This window comes from Aquarana catesbeiana, linkage group LG01, assembly GCF_042186555.1.
Source record: "Aquarana catesbeiana isolate 2022-GZ linkage group LG01, ASM4218655v1, whole genome shotgun sequence".
NCBI lineage: Eukaryota > Metazoa > Chordata > Amphibia > Anura > Ranidae > Aquarana > Aquarana catesbeiana.
Genome location: NC_133324.1, coordinates 190564402 through 190583455, shown reverse-complemented (window position 1 = coordinate 190583455; position 19054 = coordinate 190564402). Strand labels below are relative to the sequence as shown.

The 19054-nt window shown below is 42.3% G+C and overlaps 1 protein-coding gene across 2 annotated transcripts in view; it reads right to left on the bottom strand.

Moving 5' to 3' along the window:
- Positions 1-19054, bottom strand: part of DCP2 (decapping mRNA 2) — a 94164-nt gene that overhangs the window by 63773 nt on the left and 11337 nt on the right. For both annotated transcript variants that reach the window (XM_073624623.1, XM_073624624.1), the window contains exons 2-3: positions 14966-15117; positions 12769-12896 (exon numbers count right to left, since the gene is read on the bottom strand). In XM_073624623.1, coding sequence (XP_073480724.1) covers positions 12769-12896; positions 14966-15117 — 280 coding nt within the window. The remainder of the gene's footprint in view (positions 1-12768; positions 12897-14965; positions 15118-19054) is intronic.

The following is a 19054-nucleotide window of genomic DNA, read 5'->3' as shown; positions in this document are numbered from 1 at the left end:
TGCATAGAAGCATCACATAACTTCAATTGGCATTAAATAGTTTATTGGTATATAAATTATAACAAAAGTAAAAATCATAAACATAGTTCATGCTAATATTATAAAAAAAAAAAAAAAAATTCATACGAGGCAAGTCTCCAATTGTACATAGGACATAGCAGAAATACAATTAATAACATGATTGGTTCATATTGTAAATACTGTAAAAAAACAATTTCATAAAAGACAGGTATCTATGGTAGTTAATTGTAATCTAGGTTAGTTGGTAAAATCCAATTGATATGTAGGATAAGGTAATGATGCAATTATAGATATAAGGGGGCAACTATTGGCTCACAATCCAATAGTAAAACAACATAATTGGTTCATACTATACATATTGTAGATAGCCAAAGTCCTATTTTCCAGGTAATTTCTATGGTTTCCCCCACAATTTCTCTCTTTTGTGCTATATTTTCTTTTACCATTTATGCACTGATTGCATTCTGCTACTCTTCCCTGTTTTCTGACCGACACTTCCACTTATATTTGCCCTACTACTCACACAATACATATTTCCACGGTTTAGCTATATCTACCATATACCCCCTCTTTTTATAGATGGCTACCACGTGGAATACACATATTTTGACACTCATGGGGTTGCATCCCTGGGGACTGTTGTCTGATAGTGGACTTTCATCGCTGTGTTCTGGGCCAGTCCACCTCAGCTCCCGAGGGCTGATTCTTCGGTCGGCCCCCAGCCCTTCATGCCTATGCCCAAACTCATAGGATTACCTGTAAGTAGTTCTGAGAATCAGGCTATACCCCCCCTTTTCTCTTCCCCCCTCCTCTCCCTACACACAGATCGGCTACATAAGCTCTTTTAATATACATGTTTTTAAATATTTATAGACACCTACCGCATACCTGCTCCTGAAGAGTGACAGTCACCACGAAACGCGTTGAGCCAATAGATGCCCCTTCGTCTATACTATATTACTATCACCTTACTACCGTACATATACCAATTGGATTGTACCAACCAATTATAGCTTTACCATGGAGAAAAACTTCAGTGAATTTGGCTAGCTACAATATGTATAGTATGAACCAATTATGTTGTTTTACTATGGGATTGTGAGCCAATAGTTGCCCCCTTATATCTACAATTGCATCATTACCTTATCCTACATATCAATTGGATTTTACCAACTAACCTAGATTACAATTAACTACCATAGAGACCTGTCTTTTATGACATTGTTTTTTACAGGATTTACAATATGAACCAATCATGTTATTATTGTATTTCTGCTATATCCTATGTACAATTGGAGACTTGCCTCGTATGAATTTGGGTTTTTTATAATATTAGCATGAACTATATTATGATTTTTACTTTTGTTATGATTTATATACCAATAAACTATTTAATGCCAATTGAAGTTATGTGATGCTTCTATGCAACATTTTTGGTTCTGTTGTATTTTGGGTACCTGCCATATTCATGGTTATCATGTCATCTCCTGGAGTGCATGTTTCATATAAAGTCCCACCTTTTTGTTTCTTTTTTTGTTCAAGTTGTCGGGGATGGAGGTGCTTGCCTCTACACACCTCGCGCCTCATGTAAAGTCCCACTCTGCTGCTTTGCTGTTAAACGGTTAGGGGTATTTAATGCTGCCAAACAGGTGCCTTCCTCCTTCTATGACCAAAGCCATTATAGACCTACTATTGAAACCTGGAAAAGACCCCTTACAACCTGGCTCTTATAGGCCAATATCCCTTCTGCAATCTGATGTGAAAATACTGGCTAAAGGTGCTTGCCCTCAGATTGAACAAGGTAATATCATCCATAACTCACTCGGACCAAGCAGGGTTCATGCCACAGAAATCTACAGCTATAAATTTACATAGGCTATTAATCTACAATCCAAGTCCGATAATATGGGAGACAGAGCGCTGCTCTCTTGACGCCCATAAGGCCTTCGACAGTATTGAATGGCCCTATCTTGTATAAATTTGGATTTGGGAAAGAATTTATAGCCCGGGTCCAACTATTATATAGCTCCCTAAAGGCAGCCATTAGAGAGGCAGGGAGAGTATCCCAGTACTTTAGTTTATTTAGGCACTAGACAGGGATGCCCCCTATCCCCCTTACTGTTCGCTCTGGCCATAGAGCCGTTGGCAGCCCGTATTCGCTCTAAATTCTAAAATCAGGGGGTTTCAGTATGGAGACCTTCATGAAAAATTGATGCTTTATGCAGATGACACCATGCTCCTTTTGGGGGGACACGTCGTCGTCCCTGACGGAGGCTATGGAGGTGGACCAAATGTTTGGCCATTATTCAGGATTAGTGATTAACTGGACTAAGTAATCTCTCATGCTATTAGATAAGAAGTCTAACCCACAGCTGACAACTCTACTAGATATCCCCGTATCCACAGAATTCAGGTACTTGGGAATACAGGTTACAACTAATCCTCTAGAGTATATCACTCTGACCCCCTTACTTAATAGCTGCAGGGATCAGGTGAAAGTGTGGTCTAGATGGAAACTGTCTCCGGTAGGCCGAATAAACTTGATCAAAATTATCTTGATGCCACAAATTTTATACATACTTCACAACTCCCTATGGTTGTCCCATTGAAACAATTTTGAGTTATCAGATCCATTTTCAGATCCCTTATTTGGCTTAACTCAACAACCAGGGTAAAATTGGAACAGTTACAGCGCCCCGAGGAAGCAGGCAGGATGGCACTTCCAAACCCATGGTTGTACTATCTGGCCTCCCAAATCCAGCACATAGCCAGGGTCTTGTGCCCTGCTGGTGCTCCAGTGTTAAACCTGGTGGACCCTATGGCACATCTTCTCCGGTTTACGACGAGGGGAGGTAGCGGAGGACCTAGAGGCATTACAGTTCTCTAAATCAAACAAGCTGTATCCTACTTACAACCTGATGCAAAAAGTGTGGAACAAAGCTAGAGCTTTACAACAGGTTGAGGGATTCACCAGGTTTAGCCCCATATGGGGAAACGAGGTACTTGGAGTTGGAGAAATTACAATATGGCACGAGATTAGCAACAATACGGGTTTACTCATATGACCCAAATATTTAGGGATGGCAAACTACGCTCATCCCATGCTCTACATATGGAATTTAAACTCAAAACACAATATAGTTGATCTTGGCTGTATATATTACATGGACTAACCAAAAAGGGCCGCGATCACATGACTAAGTTCAGGGATCACCACATGCTATATAAACCGGACGGTGTAGCAAGATGGCGCCACACCAGATGACGTCTTGATGAAATGCAAAGGGTGGAGCATCTAGCGTCTTTGCGTCACTTCCGGTTTCGGGCCGTGGAACGCAAATCGTCCTGGCTTCCTGATTTTAAAAGGCTGTATATTCATTTAATCAATGTGAGTCAGTATGTTTTCTGTTTACCACAATTTCTAAAACGGAATTACACTATGGAAGCGTCTCTTTCCTATATGTGGGTGATGCGGAATAAGAATTAAAAGGAGAAAGGCATAAGTGACACCGCAAGCATGGATCTGGATATTGCTACACAGCGGCAAATACTGTGAAAGCGGGATAACCCTGTGCTGGGTGAGTTGTTAGGGTGAGTGCAGTACCTATAGGGGGCACTATATGGATCACGAAGGCACGGATTTGAAGAGCACTTGCCACTTTATATTTTACCATTTGGATTTTATTAATGGACAGTATATCATCACGGATTATTTATTTTTCACATGAACTGTATATAAGCACGGCATAAATTTAAATAGGTCCAATACCAGCACCAGAATACACCAGTGAATAACTTTGCACTTGGCACTTTGTGCACATTTATATGTATGTTAATATTTTTTTTTTTTATGTATAATCAATTGATTTGAGAGTTATGTTTATACATCAGAATATAATTTAACATAGGATCACAGATTGTTGCACTGTGATATCCTCAACCCATCCAGTTACTGCACCCAAGTACAGCGCCATATCTACCTTATGACTTTTCACTAGCTGTGGCTATATGTTGTCGTTGTCCTGCTGAAAGGTGAACCTCCGCCCCAGTCTCAATCTTTTGCAGAATAACAGGTTTTCTTCTAAGATTGCCCTGTATTTGGCTCCATCCATCTTCTCATCAACTCTAACCAGCTTCCCTATCCCTGCTGAAGGAAAGCATCCCCATAAGATGGTGTGTTCAGGGTGATGTGGAGAATTTGTTTTCTGCCACACATAGCGTTTTGCTTTTAGGCAATTGGTTCCACTAGATTTTAGTTAGGGGTATCAGAGTAAAGGGGGCTGAATACCAATGCATGCCACACTTTTCACATATTTGTAAAACAATTATGTGCCACTTTGTGTTGGTACATCACATAAAATCCCAATAAAATACATTTACGTTTTTGGTTGTAACATGAAAAAAAAAAAAATGTGTAAAATTTCAAGGGGTATGAATACTTTTTTAATGCACTGTATGCATAAATGGTTAAGAAAATATTTATAAATTAATGAAATAATACTAAGGAGAGGAGAGAGAGAAGGGAATTAAAGTGGTTCCAAAAGGCAGATTTTTGTTTTACCTAAAATGTATTCTCTGCATTAAAAAGGTAAAAAAAAAAAAAAATTTAAATTGCAGTTTTTTTGTCTTTAATTTAGGTTTACAATTTTTTTTTCTTACCTTTTTAATGCAGAGAATGCAGGAAGCAACAGATCCAAAACATCATATCATTATTATAGAAGTCACATTATAAAAACAGATACGGCATACAGAGCACCCAACTACAAAATTCCATGTTGGAGCAAGAAAAACATAGGCATTGAGGAAGCATTACAAAACATTTCCTATTTGCTCCAGAATTAAGAAATAAACTTTATAATGACAGCCATGGAGCTGCCTACTCCCAGTTATTTTGATTATTTAGTAATAAAAACAAGAGGAAGAGAGAAGATGGAAAAGTAAGGAAAGAAAGAAGGAAAGAAGGAAAGAAGGAAAGAAGGAAAGAAGGAAAGAAGGAAAGAAGGAAAGAAGGAAAGAAGGAAAGAAGGAAAGAAGGAAAGAAAGAAAGAAAGAAAGAAAGAAAGAAAGAAAGAAAGAAAGAAAGAAAGAAAGAAAGAAAGAAGGGGTGGGGGGATACAGAAGTGATCCAAAGTGGTGCAAGAGATCATCCGAGAACCAGAATTCGGGAAGATGAATTAAGGACCAAAAAGAGCTTGGAAGAGATAAAAAGGTATTTCGGCAGAATGCACATTTTAATGAGGTTGCACCTACGAAACCACGAATGTAGGCCTTGATGCCAAGCTTCTAGCAGGGAGCTGGTTTTAGTCAATAGAGCGGGAAATTAAGCTCAAAGACACAAGGATTGGGGATATACGTCCCTAGATACTTCAAAGCTGACTCTGTCTATTTGAATTTAAAATTCAATATTAACGTTTGAAGTTGCGATGGGGGAAGTTTTACCCCCATAGCTTCCGATTTGCTAAAGTTAATTTTCAGATTGGAGAGTAGTCCATAGACCTCAATTTCGTGAAGATGATTAGGAAGCGACACCATTGGGTTGGTAAGGGAAAAGAGCATATCATCAGCATAAGCTGAAAACGGTTAATCCTGTAATGTCTGGTTTTAAACTAATTGTACAAAGAAAAGGTTCTAGAGATAAAAGCAAAAAAGAAGCGGGGAGAGGGGGCGGGCACCCCTGTCAAGTCCCATTAACTATATTGAATGGGTCAGAGAGAACCCATTAGCTTTGACCTGAGCCATCGGGGTGGAGTATATATTGGCTATAACGCGTAGCATATCATCTCACAGACCAACATGACGCAAGACTGCAAAGTTCCAATTCATCCGATCAAATGCCTTTTCCGCGTCTGTTCCTAAGAAGACACTTGGAGTTTGGGTCGCATTGGCTATGTGCAGTAAATTTAATACTTTAACTGTGTTGTCCCGGGCTTCTCTAGTGGAGGTGAGGCCAACTTGATCGAAATGGATTAGCTGTTATAAATGGTGTGCAAGCCATGAGGCTAGTATTTTAGTAAATAGCTTAAGCTCAATGTTTAAAAGCGAAATGGGTCTGTAACTGCCACAGGGGGTTGGATCTTTTCCTTCTTTTGGAATAACAGAGATATGGGCTTTTAGTGAGTCTCGGGGAAAGGTAGTTTCATACCCAAGTGCATTTAAACAGTTTGACTAAATATGGACCAAGGGTTGGTAGGAGGAGTTGATAGCATTGTAGCGTAAAGCAGTAGGGTCCGAAGCTTTACCCGGCTTAGAGAAGCTAATCGCCTGTTGAAGTTCTTCTAGCGTTCTAGGATCCTCTAACTCCTCCCAAACTTCTGAGGGGAGCTGAGGAAGCTTGGACGAGGTAATATACTCCTCAAGTTCAGGCTGTGAAGGAGAGTGATCCGGTAAGTTATACAGTGAAGAATAGAAATTCTTAAAATTTACCTGTGATATGTTTAGGTAGGGCTAGCTTTTGACCTATTGGGGACACAATTTGGGGAATAGAAGATGCAAGTTTTTGTTCTCTTATTGAGCTGGCTAATAATTCCCCACACTTTTCTCCCGATTTGTAACACATCTTACGACATGACTACAAGGTTGCCTTAACCTTGTACTGCAGTAACTCTGTCACTTGCCCAAGACAAACCAAAAGATCTTGCTCCAGTGACAAGAACGGAGCGCGTTTGTGACGCGACTCCAGGTTATGTATCTTGAGCAGGAGAGGCCGTAACTTCTCATCCCAAAGTTTAAGACATGACCCATGTTTGATGAGCACAGCTCTTATCACTGTTTTTTGATCTTCCCAAAGGATACCGGGATCACAGTCTGGTTGGTCATTCATTTCAAAATAAAGTACATAGTTGCCAGGGTTACTTGTACATCACCAATCAAGCCTTTGATAAAGAGGAAACGTCCATCAGGATCTGATAGGATGTGTTGAAAAGTCCAAGGAAGCCTGCTAGACAGAAGTATAGATACCCCCTTTGATTTAGCGGCTTTGTTAGTAGAATGATAGGTCACAGAGTAGTACCAGTTTTTAAGAACAGAAAGTTTGTCATCTCTTCTCTTGAAGAAACGCCACATCAGCATGTAGGTGTTTGAAATTGTGCAGCAGTCTTTTCTCAGGGACGTTGAGGCCCTTAGTATTTAGGGAAACTACCTGAATAGCATCCATGACAAAACAAAACAAAAAAAAATTAAGGGGGGGGGGGTGTTAAAAAGGGGAGTAAAAAGAAAAGAGGATAGAGAACTGAAAAGAGGAGAGTAAAAATAGGATTTTTACGTCATACTTACCTGTAAGGTCCTTTTCTTTGAGTACATCATGGAACACAGTGTCAGGCTAATATTCAATACCTGCTGGGTTATACTTCATCATTAGGTGAATGGACACTGGTAGACTAAAGATCTTCAGACAGGAAGTGATCCCCTATATAACCCATACAGGAAGCACTTCAGTTTTGTAGCAAGCACTCAATCCTCAAAAAAGAGGGGAGGGATCTCTGTGTCCCATAATGAACTCAAAGAAAAGGATTTTACAGGCAAGACATAAAAATCCTATTTTCTTTATCATACATCATGGGACACAGAGTCAGGCTAAAAATCATTACCTGCTGGGACGTCCCAGAGCAATAGCCTTAAGGGGAGGGAGACACCCTGCCAAATAGCCAGAACTTATACGGCAGCCGGCAGTACACTGCGGCCGAAAGCCGAATCCTTGGCTGCTCGAACATCCACTTGATTAATTTTGTGAACGTATGCACTGAAGACCAGGTAGCAGCCTTACAAATCTGAGCCACAGATACCCGATGGCGAAAAGCCCAGGAGGTTCCTACACCCCTGGTAGAATGAGCTCTCACCCTAAAAGGGAAGAGCTTTACCTTTCAGACCGTAGGCCTGAATGACCAATTGAGGGACCCAAGTGGCAATGGAAGCTGCCTGGCCCTTCTTGGGTCCTTTTGGTAAAACAAAAAAAGGAGTCTGATCCTCGGATCTCTGCAGATCTAGACAAATAAACGTTGACTGCCCGGACAAGGCCAAAGAATGCAGTTGTCTCTCTTCCGCCGAATGAGGCTGAGAAAAAAAAAAAGGGAGGCAAAATAATGTCCCGATTTAAATGAAAGGCCGACACCATCTTTGGCAAAAAGGATGGAACAAGTCGTAACACGACTTTGTCGTGGTGAAGGATCAAGTATGGTTCCCTGCATGAAAGGGCCGCCAACTCCGACACCCTTCTAGCCAAGGTGATAGCCATCAGGAAGTCTAGCTTGTGTGACAGCAAGTCTAATGGAATTTCTCTAATAGGCTCAAATGGTGGTTTCTGTAACACAGACAGCACCAAGTCCAGGTCTCAAGGACACATAGGTGACCTAAAAACAACTCCTGGTACTGCCTTGGTGGTTTATATAGGCCACTGCAGGTGGCATTGTCAGACTGAACCCTGATGGGGCAGTCCTGAAGCTCTACCGTCCAGAACCATAGGGCCAGACGTACAGCTCGTAATTCCAGGACATTGATGGGCAGGGTCTGCTCTGTCCCTGAGCTGTGAGCCCGCCTAGGGTCGCTCCTCAGCCCGAGAGACTGGCATCTGTAATCAGTACTCTCCAAGTTACCGGAAGAAATGGATTTTCCCTTTCGTAGGTTCTGATCCTGCAACCACCAGTTTAGGCTTAAGCATGCCTGAGGAGATAAGCACATTGGAAAATCCTGGGCTTTTCTTCCTCTGTTCCCAACCAAAAAGATGTCCTGTTGTAAAGGCCTGGAATGATACTGGGCATAGGGCACGGCCTTGAAGGAGGATATCATCCTCCCTAGAAGGCTCATACAGAGCTGAATGGAGGGTTGTCTGGTGCCCCTTATCTGACGCACCTGATCTTTCAGGGCACAGATCCTTACGGGTGGCAAGAATACTCTTCCTTGGATGTGTTTAGAATCAGACCTAAATATCTTGGACTTTGAGCTGGTCTCAAGGCTGACTTTTCGGTATTTATGATCCAGCCTAAGCTTTTCAAACACCTCACTGTATACATTATGCTCTGTTCTAGAGCCTGTACTGAATGATCTGAGCAGGAGGTCGTCCAGATACCCAAGCACCGGGATCCCTTGGGCCCTTAAGCGACCCAGTACTGGTGCTAGGACCTTTGTGAACACTCGGGGAGCTGTAGCAAGCCCGGAGGGTAGCGCCACAAACTGAAAATGACATTCCTCTACTGCAAAACGTAGGAAATTCTGATGAGGCTGAAAGATAGGTACATGTAGGTACGCTTCCTTTGTATCAATGGAGGCTAAAAAGTCTCCCCTTTGGAGTGAGGTTACTACTGAGTGGACAGACTCCATCTAAAAGGACTGTATCAAAAGATACTTGTTCAGGGATCTTAGGTCCAAAATGGGCATTGTGTCCCCGTTTGGTTTCTGAACCGTAAATAGGTTTGAGTAAAACCCTGTGCCCCTTTTGGATACTGGAACCACTATAAATCACTTCTTGATGCACTAGATGATGTAGTGCCTGAAGCAATAAGTTTCTTTTTGGAGAATCCGAAGGAACGCTGGATCTTGGAAACCTCTGAGGGGGCACCCCCTCATAACTACAGCTTGTAACCACAAGATATAAATTGAGGTGACCCATGTGTCCTGAATTGTTGTTTTCCAAATGTCCGCAAAGTGCAGCAGCCTTCCCCCCACCTGATGCCCTCAAAAGGAGGGCTTGGTGCTGGGTTTAGAAGCATTTTGGACCCAGGGCCTTTTCTCTGGCCTTGGCCTTGCGGCTTGCCCATGGCCCTAGCGCCCTGTTGGCGGCGGAACCGCCCTGCTGAGACATTTGAGGAAGCAGTCCCTGGGTTTTTAAAACGAGGGACGTTTGGCGCTTTTCTTTACAGGAAGTAGAGAACTCTTCCCTCCGGAAAACCTTTGGATATATTTGATCATCGAATAAACATTCCCCATGAAACGGGAAACCAGCCAATAACTTTTTAAAAGGAAGCTCGGCTGACCAGTTCTTAAGCCATAAAAGTCTGCGCATATGTACAGACAAGAGAGCCAGATGAGAAACCTGCTGTATTGAATCCTTTAAAGCATCAAAAGCAAAACACAGCGCTCGAGGAATATCTGTCTCACTTTCAGGCAGATCATCCTCCTGGTTAGGCCTATCAGGCCGTTTGACCTGATACTTTACGGACTGGCAAATACCAATTGCTGTAACAGCTGGCTAAATAGCTGAACTGGCCAAGGCAAAGGAAGCTTTTAATAATAATTCAGCTTTTCTCGTCAACAGGGTCTTTCAAGAAGTTAAGTTCTTGTTTAAGTAAGAGACTGCTGCATCTACGGCTGGCATGCTGCATTTTTTAACAAACTTTTCATCCATGCGATATAAAAGGGAAAACCTTTTAGGAGGCAAAAAAGTCCTGTCAGGATGTTCCCAATCAGCATACACCACCTGTTCCAACAGGGGGTACAGCGGGAAAGTCTGTGTGACCTGAAAAGGTCTCAGAGATCCCAAAGAGGACCAGGGGGGCTCAGTCACTTCTGCAAGTGGCAACTTAAAGGCAGGACGAACCATTTCGGTCAGAGTCAGGATCAAAAACCTCTGCGACTGAGAGGCAGACACTGAGTGGATATCTTCTTGTCCAGATTGCTTGAAAGAAGACTCGTCTGCCAGGCACTCCACTGAATCCTGAGATTTAAGCTCTTCCCCATCCTCAACCCATTCCAGCTCCAGACGAGAAGACTCTGGGGAGGGGGATCTGTCACGCTTTCTGCCACCCTGCGGGATGGAGGCAATCATGCCGGCAATCCTGTGCTCTAACCCGGCCCGGGAACCCCAGAAGGCGAGGTGCAAAACGAGCTGAACAGTGGAGGTAAGTATGATATGTTACTCATTTAAAAAAAATCAAAACGAGCCTTTACAATCACTTTAAGGCTATTATACCTGGTAATCATCGACAATGTGTATAGGAGGGGGTATAAATGCTGCGGCATGGGTTGTCACACTGTGGTCGGTCACTCCGCAGGCAGGATCCAGTTAAGACTCACATGGACCTGTTGGGGATGGTATACGGAAACGCCGCCCGACTGGTTTGGTCTTGGGGGGGGGGGGGGGGGGGGAGAATACCCTCCTGATGATATCTGTCTTGAGTGACCTGCCGGCCAAGAGAGAAGCTGCAGCCACAACCAGTTTGGTCCCTGTATAGGAGCCGCTTCCATGAATGTGAATAGAGAGGTGAGGTCTTCCGACGGGTGAAGGAGAGTTGGCCTTTGCGGAATGTTACTGACAGGGGGTAGCCCCACCTGTAACTGAAGCCTAGATGAAGGGCTAAGTCCAGAAGAGGTCGCAGAATCGCCCAGCTTTACAGAGTCGCCCGTAAGAGATCTGGGAGGATCGTAATCACCGCTCTATCAAAGTCTATGGGGCTGGACACCCAAACCCTGCGAAGAACTACTTTATGTGAGTAGTGAAGTAGCTTATATGTAGACTACAGAGCTGTCATATGGTGCTCTAGTGTAGCGAGTGTAGTTTCCCTTGTGGATAATCGGTCTGACAGGCACTGTACATCTGACATAACGGCTTGTAGGTCTTGGCGATGCAACTCCTTCAGCCTGGCAATGAGGGTTTCTATATCCGTTTTAGTCGGCAGGGCTCGGAGGAGAGCCCGAAGTTCAGCATCTGCACACAAAGTCAGTGGATGGAGAGAGGGACTTTGCAGATCCAAGCAAAAGATTGCAGATGTCTGACAGGGCATCGTAAGCCGAGGAGGTTGAGGGTGAGGCCTGGGGTCTTGTGTCTCAGAGGACTCGCGGTGAGAGTCACGTGGTTCCGCCATCTTGTATTGTGGGGAAAATGCCTGGGAACTCGGAAAAAAGCGCTGAATTTCCCCTTTAGGCTTAGATAAACAGAGTGTCCGGGTTGCTTTAGTGTTGCTCTTTGCCTTGCGCCTCTTCGCCGAGAGCATACCGCTAGAAAGTGAGCAAAATGAGCTGGGGAAGGAGGGAAAGGACAGGAGCTCACCGAACACACAACTCTACACGGCCATGTCCAGACTATGTCCCGTTTACAATCTTTTTAATCGGGGCTAATAAATGTTTAAAAAAGGGGGTAAAATGTATAGATTTTTGTCCCACTTCACAGGTTAGCTGCAGGTGGAATTAGGAGCAGATTACAGAACAAGTATCTAATCTGCAGAACAGCTTCAACAAATTAATATGCAACATACTTTCCGTGATCAGTGCAACAAGCTGTCGCTGTGACCAGCTCCTGTTCTATAAACAGTTGCTTGCAAAGTGGTGGAAACGGGTATTGTATTACAAGTTAGGCAAGGCCTGAAGGCTTAACCAGTACGTCCATGGCCCATTTGTAGGGTAATAACTTAGACTACTTTTTCTCTAGTTTATAATAAGGTTGTTGAAAATTTACTACCATGGGTCCACAATAAAGTCCATGTCTAGACAAAGGTTTCTTTTTTAGTTTTAAAATAAGAAAAGGATTAGGACCTTTATCAGGTTTAACTGTTAGGAAGACAGAACACAGTAAAAAGCAATCTCTTCAGAAGGTCATAAACAGCAAATAAAACATTAAACTACAACTAAATGCCATAAATGTTTGGACTAAACCTGTCACAGACCTGGGCAACTCAAACTACACATAAGATGAAAAAAGTAGAGCTTATCTCCTTTGAGAATTATATATCAGCAACCGATTTAAAGAAAGCACAATGAATTACATTTAACAGAAAAATAAGAATTTATTATAATATCCTGGCTTATAAATAAATCACTTACATTTTCAAGGGTCTCATCAAGAATAATGGCACCATAGGTAGGCACTCCCATTTTGTACTCCTTCCATTCATCCAAGACCCTCTGAACATCTTCACCATTGGGAAGTAAAAATGGGCAATGCTGAAATAGTACACTTGTTGTAAAGGAAGAAAAACATTTACCATAAATATCTTCAGGTACAGAGATAATCCCAAAGGGTACAAAGGGTTTCAGAACCCCTTCAGGTAGAAGGTATATATGAGATCTGGGATCACAATAAATTAGGTTATTAGATAATAACAAATTTGGACACATTCCTATACAAGTTGGTATAGGAACAGAGAAGCTACCTGGGACGCTACAGGGACTTCTGGCTGCTTTTGCACCTCGGAAAAGCAGTTCTGATGCAAATGAGGGCACATTCATACCAGCCACGCACAAAGTGTCTGGTGTACAGAACTGGTGCCTTGCATTATACAACGCAAGTCACCATTTAATGTTTTCCTCTTAACTTTCTTGACAGTGTAAAAAAAGTGTACCTATTCAGGTCTCTGCACAGCAGAGCTGTGCCCTGTGTTACAAAGACCTGCAGTGCCATCCAGTGCCTACACTTTTATGCACTGTCCCACATGTAATACCAACGTAGTGGTACTAACAGGGCACATTCAGGACAACTGTTGTCTATGTGCCTTAGTAATGACTTCCGTTAATTCAGAACGGCAAAAAATGCAGGTCAGCACAGTATGTGTGAACAAGCTCTAAATCAGGAATGATTTCAGGTGATTTTGGACAGCTCAACCAGTCACACTTCAGATTTCTATGCTTGTAAATATTGTTACTTTATCCCCACTATTAGACACACTAGTAAGGTCTGGTTTTCAGATGCTGTTGAGTGCATGTCACATATCCACTATTAAATAAAACTCCAGACAAAACTTTTTTTTTTTTTTTTTTTTAATAGAGGGGGGAAGGTTAAGATAAATTTTCAGGTTTTATTTCTGTCCGTGCCCCCTGTATGTGAGATCCAGACTTATTACTTGTCATGGTGACCACTGCTCCTGGACAGAAAGTGACAACTTGCCAAAGCTGGAACTTCAATTCACTTGGGGGAACTTTCAACTTTTTCTGTTGCAGGACTTTGAAGCTTCAACTCAACCCAAATGAAAAATTATGGGCTGCATTTTACTTGAGAATGTTACTTTTCATGGTATCTGTGTAAAGTCCACCCCCAACCACCCTATACTAACCTCTTCAGTGCTCTCCCTGCTGCTCCCTTTACCCCTTTTCTACTGGGAACAGCAGCACTGACTGTTTATAACATCCTCTGCTTGCATATCAGTCTGCTTAGGAGTACTTTGGGTCCATTTAACACTCTGCCATTTCACCCAGCCATGAGAACAGGTGGATGTTCACTCCTGGGAGATCCCCATCTTTGTGGTGAGCTGCAGAATACAGGCCATTTAGGCTCAAGTAATAAATCTGTCCACATCTTTTCCAGCATCACTCTACCACTACCTTTACAATGACTGCCACTGCAAATACCTGGTGCTTCTGGGAGCACGTGACCTTGTTCTATGATGCATGATGGGGAGGGTGACACCACCTAAACTCCAACACCAGACAGCATCAGATTATATTGGCAGCTGGAAAAGCAGATAGAATTACAAGGGAGCAATAGACAGGAGATTATAAGATGGTCAGCGAGTGGGCATTTTGTCCTGAATAAAGCATGTCTCTTTGAGGCTATCTTAAATAAACCTTAGGCTGCAGTTGCACAGACATTTTGCCATGCTGCAAATCCCAGCGGCAGAAAAATAGATTTGCGCTGCTGGGATTGACAGCAGTGGGCGAATAGTAGTGGTCGCCAAGCCCACTCACTGCAATAAGAGTCTGTTGGCAACCACAGCTATTCGTGCTTGTTCGCACAGCCCGCAATCACTTTGTGTGAGTCCAGCCGCGATCAGCGAAGGTGAACAGACACAAATAGCTGCCGCCGCCACACTGCCATCCATATGCAGCCATCAATCCCATTGGCAGAAATCAGCAGATTCCTGCGGCTGGGATTCACAGCATGGCAAAAACGCCTGTGCAAATACAACCTTAATTAACAAGTACTCACATCCACAATATGCTGCAAGTGGTAATTTCTAAATTATATGAAAGGATGTCTCTGTATTCCTTTTCTCAGGAAAGCTAATGTCAAAGAATAAAAGGATATCTGCTTTAGCAAAGTCTCTTATCCCACACTGAGGCAAGCCTGGAAAATTCTGCATGCAGAAGTCCAAGTAAAACCAATGGGCCAGTTCAATTTGAAAGCACACTCTGATTGCATTGTCTCTCTCTTCACTGGGAATGTGTAAAATAAATCGGCTGTGGAGTAAAAAAAAATTATATTATATTATATATATATATATATATATATATATATATATATATAAATACAGTTGAACAATCAACAGAATATAAACAACCAAACAAAACAGGAATAATAGAATGTCACAGTCACACTATGTATGTGTTATCTGTAGATGGCTTACACGGGCCAGGTAGCATACATGCAAGGGTTCTGTTTTTAGCACTAGCTAAAAAATAGGATTTTCATAACAGCTTACCTGTAAAATCCTTTTCTTTATCGTGCATCACGGGACACAGAGCCACATTAATAACTGTATGGGTTATATGGCACCTTCAGGTGATGGACACTGGCACAACCTAAACAGGAAGTTCAATTCTCCATATAACCCCTCCCCTTACCAGGAGTACCTCAGTTTTGTAGCAAAGCAATACACCTGTAACCAGAAAGAGGGGTGGGACCTCTGTGTCCCGTGATGTACTCCAAGAAAAGGATTTTACAGGTAAGCATTTATAAAAATCCTAATTTTCTTTATCTCACATCACGGGACACAGAGCCACAGTAATAACTGTATGGGATGTCCCAGAGCAATGCCACCTGAGGGGAGGGGACACAAACAAAAGTAGGGTGCAATCAGACCTGAGGACCTATACTGCTGCCTGCAGCACACTGCGCCCAAAGGCGATATCCTCATGCCTTCTTACATCCACCTGATAGAATCTGGTGAATGTATGGACTGAAGACCAGGTTGCGGCCTTGCAGATTTGAGCCATGGAGGCTTGGTGATGCACTGCCCACGAAGCACTAACAGCCCTGGTGGAGTGCGCTTTGACCTGAAAAGCTGGAACCTTCCTCTTCAAGCCATAAGCTTGAAAAATTACCTGCCAAATCAATTTGGCAATAGTGGATTTTGATGCTGCCTGTCCTTTCCTAGCACTTCAGGCAACACGAACAAAACATCTGTTTTCCGAATCTGAGCAGTCGCCTTCAAATAGATCTTGACTGCTCTCACTACACCAAAGAGTATAGTGACTTTTCTTCCTTAGAAGAGGGTTCTGGAAAAAATGAAGGTAAAACAATATCCTGGTTTAGGTGAAAACCTGAAACCACCTTTGGCAGAAAGCTAGGATGAGGACGCAATACTACTAGGGCTGCAACTAATGATTATTTTCATAATCAATTAGTTGGCCGATTATTATTTTGATTAATCGGTTAAAAACCTTTAAAAAAAAGTGTGGTGTATAATTTAGTTAAAGATGTAAAGTTTAAAAAAAAAGGCAATTTATTCTTAAATAGCTATGTGCAGTAGTAAATGTAAATAACCAACTATATGGTTAGGGAGCAAAATATCCACTCTGAGAATAACAGACAGAAGAGATATACTGTATATACTATTAGATGAGATATACTGTATATATACTATTAGAGGAGAGATAGCATATACAGTATATATCCTCTAACAGTATATTAAAGGGTGAATCTGGTAAATATCATCAGACTCAGAGATCAATTTTTTTTTTTTTTTTCATAAAACAAACAATATCTTCCTTCAAAAAAAAAAAAAGGCATTTTAAGAACGTTTGTTCAATTTTCTAATCGTTAGTGGGGTCAAATCGACATTCATTTTCAACCACAGTGATGTGAAAATTTGGAAATAATAGAAAACTTCTTGGTCAAAGGAATTTTCAGACAGTGTATGTGGTTTTCATTCAGAAGTTACATTCATTTTAAAAACAGACTGTTAAAAACAAGTGAAAATTTCATGAAATGAAAAATTATTTCATTCAGCGAATGTACAAAGATTTTTCGTATGAATATTCTCGTCTGAAAATTGATCCATGTGGCCAGCATAAGGCTCAGTACACACCTATGCAGTTTGCTTTTGATCCGTTTCTGCAGTGCTTTTTGCTGTGAGTTTTGATTTTTTGCGCACATGATTTTGCATTTTTTTTGGACAATTTGTTGTTGGGCAGATTAAAAAACACAAATTGCTGCAAAAACGCATTACATGTTTTTCTGCAGCTTCTCCATTAAAGTATATTGAACCAAAAAAAGCACCGTTTTGTGTTAAAAAAAAAAAAAAAGTCCCTGACCTTTCCAAATATGCAGCGGCTGAAAAAAGCATAGTTACAGTAGCGATTATTTGCTCTGTTTTATAAAGGCTCATTTTAGTTTTTTTAACCCCGTTATGTTACTGGTCGATTAATCAATTATGAAAATAGTGATTAATTTAATAATTGATTAATCGATTAGTTGTTTCAGCCCTAAATACTACTCTATCCTTGTGAACGATTAAATATGGCTCTTTACAAGAAAGAGCCGTCAACTCCGATACCCTTCTTGCAGAAGAAATGGCTACCAGAAAAACTAGCTTCTTTGTAAAAAGGACCAAAGGAATATGTTGTAATCGGCTCAAAAGGCTGTTTCTGTAATGCTGACAGAACTAAATTCAAGTCCCAAGGGTTCAGGGGTGCCCTAACCGGTGGATTAAGCCGCGTTACCCCCTGTATAAAGCTTTGGATCAAAGAATCCGAAGCAAGCGGACACTGAAACGATACTGATAAGGCCAAGACCTGGCCCTTGATAGTACTCAAGGCCAGTTTCATCTCTAGCCCCATTTGCAGAAAGGCAAGAATTCTACCTATGACATACTTCCTAGGATGCCAACCCCTGGATTCACACCAAGAAACATATGCCTTCCAGACTCTATAATAAATAACTCTGGAAGCTGGCTTCCTTGCATTAATCAAGGTAGGTATCACTGAGCCTGAAAGCCCACGATTCCTTAGAATGTGGGTTTCAATAGCCAAACCGTTAAATTTAGCGTTTGTAAAGTAGGATGGAACACTGGTCCCTGCTATAGCAGGTTTGGACGTGGTGGTAATGGGGCCCCTACCACCATCTTTACTATTTCTGCATACCAAGATCTTCTGGGCCACAAGAATTACCGACTTCCTTACCCGCTCCGCCTGGGAAGAAGTCGAGGTAGCAGCAGAATAGGAAGGAATGCATAAATCTGTGAGAACTGATCCCACGGGGTCACCAATGCATCTGTTCCGCTTGCGAGTGGATCCCTTGTTCTTGACACAAACAACCGCGAACAGATCTACATCCGGGATCCCCCATCTTTGGCATATAGCTAGGAAGATGTCGGGGTGGAGGGACCATTCCCCCGGGAACAACTGCTGGCGACTGAAGTAGTCTGCCTGCCAGTTCTCTACCCCTGGAATGAAGATGTGCCGTGCATTTCGGCAATGTTTTTCTGCCCAGGTAAGGATATGGTTTACCTCTCCCTGGGCTGCATGACTTCTGGTGCCCCCTTGGTGATTTATATAAGCCACTGCTGTGGTATTGTCGGATTGAATACTGACAGGAGAATTCTGCAACCTGAATGTCCAGGCCCTCAGGGCTAGATGCGCTGCCCAAATTTCTAGAATGTTGATGGGCAAGGTCCTTTCAGTTCTGGACCATTTCCCTTGGACAGACGCTTCTTCCAGGACTGCTCCCCAACCAGAAAGGCTGGCATCTGTTACCACCTTCCAGATAACCGGTAAGGATTCCCCCTTCTGCAGATTCTCGGATATCCTCCACCAACTGAGGCTATGGCGCACTTTTGGTGACAAACGCATTGGAAAACCTAGTGCCTGAATCTTCTTGTTCCAGGCCGATAGGATACTGTTTTGAAGTAGTTTAGAATGAAACTGAGCATAGGGAACTGCTTCGAATAAAGCCACCATCTTCCCCAACAACCTCATACAAAGGCGAATGGAAGGACCCTTCTTTGCCCTTACCCCTTGGACCAGCTCCTTTATGGCGTTGATCTTTGCCTGGGGTAAAAACACCTTCTTCTGGGCTGTACCTATAACCAGACCAAAGTACTCTAATCTTCTTACTGGCTTTAAAGAAGATTTCTCTAGGTTGATGACCCAACCTAGGTATTCCAGGTAGTTGTCT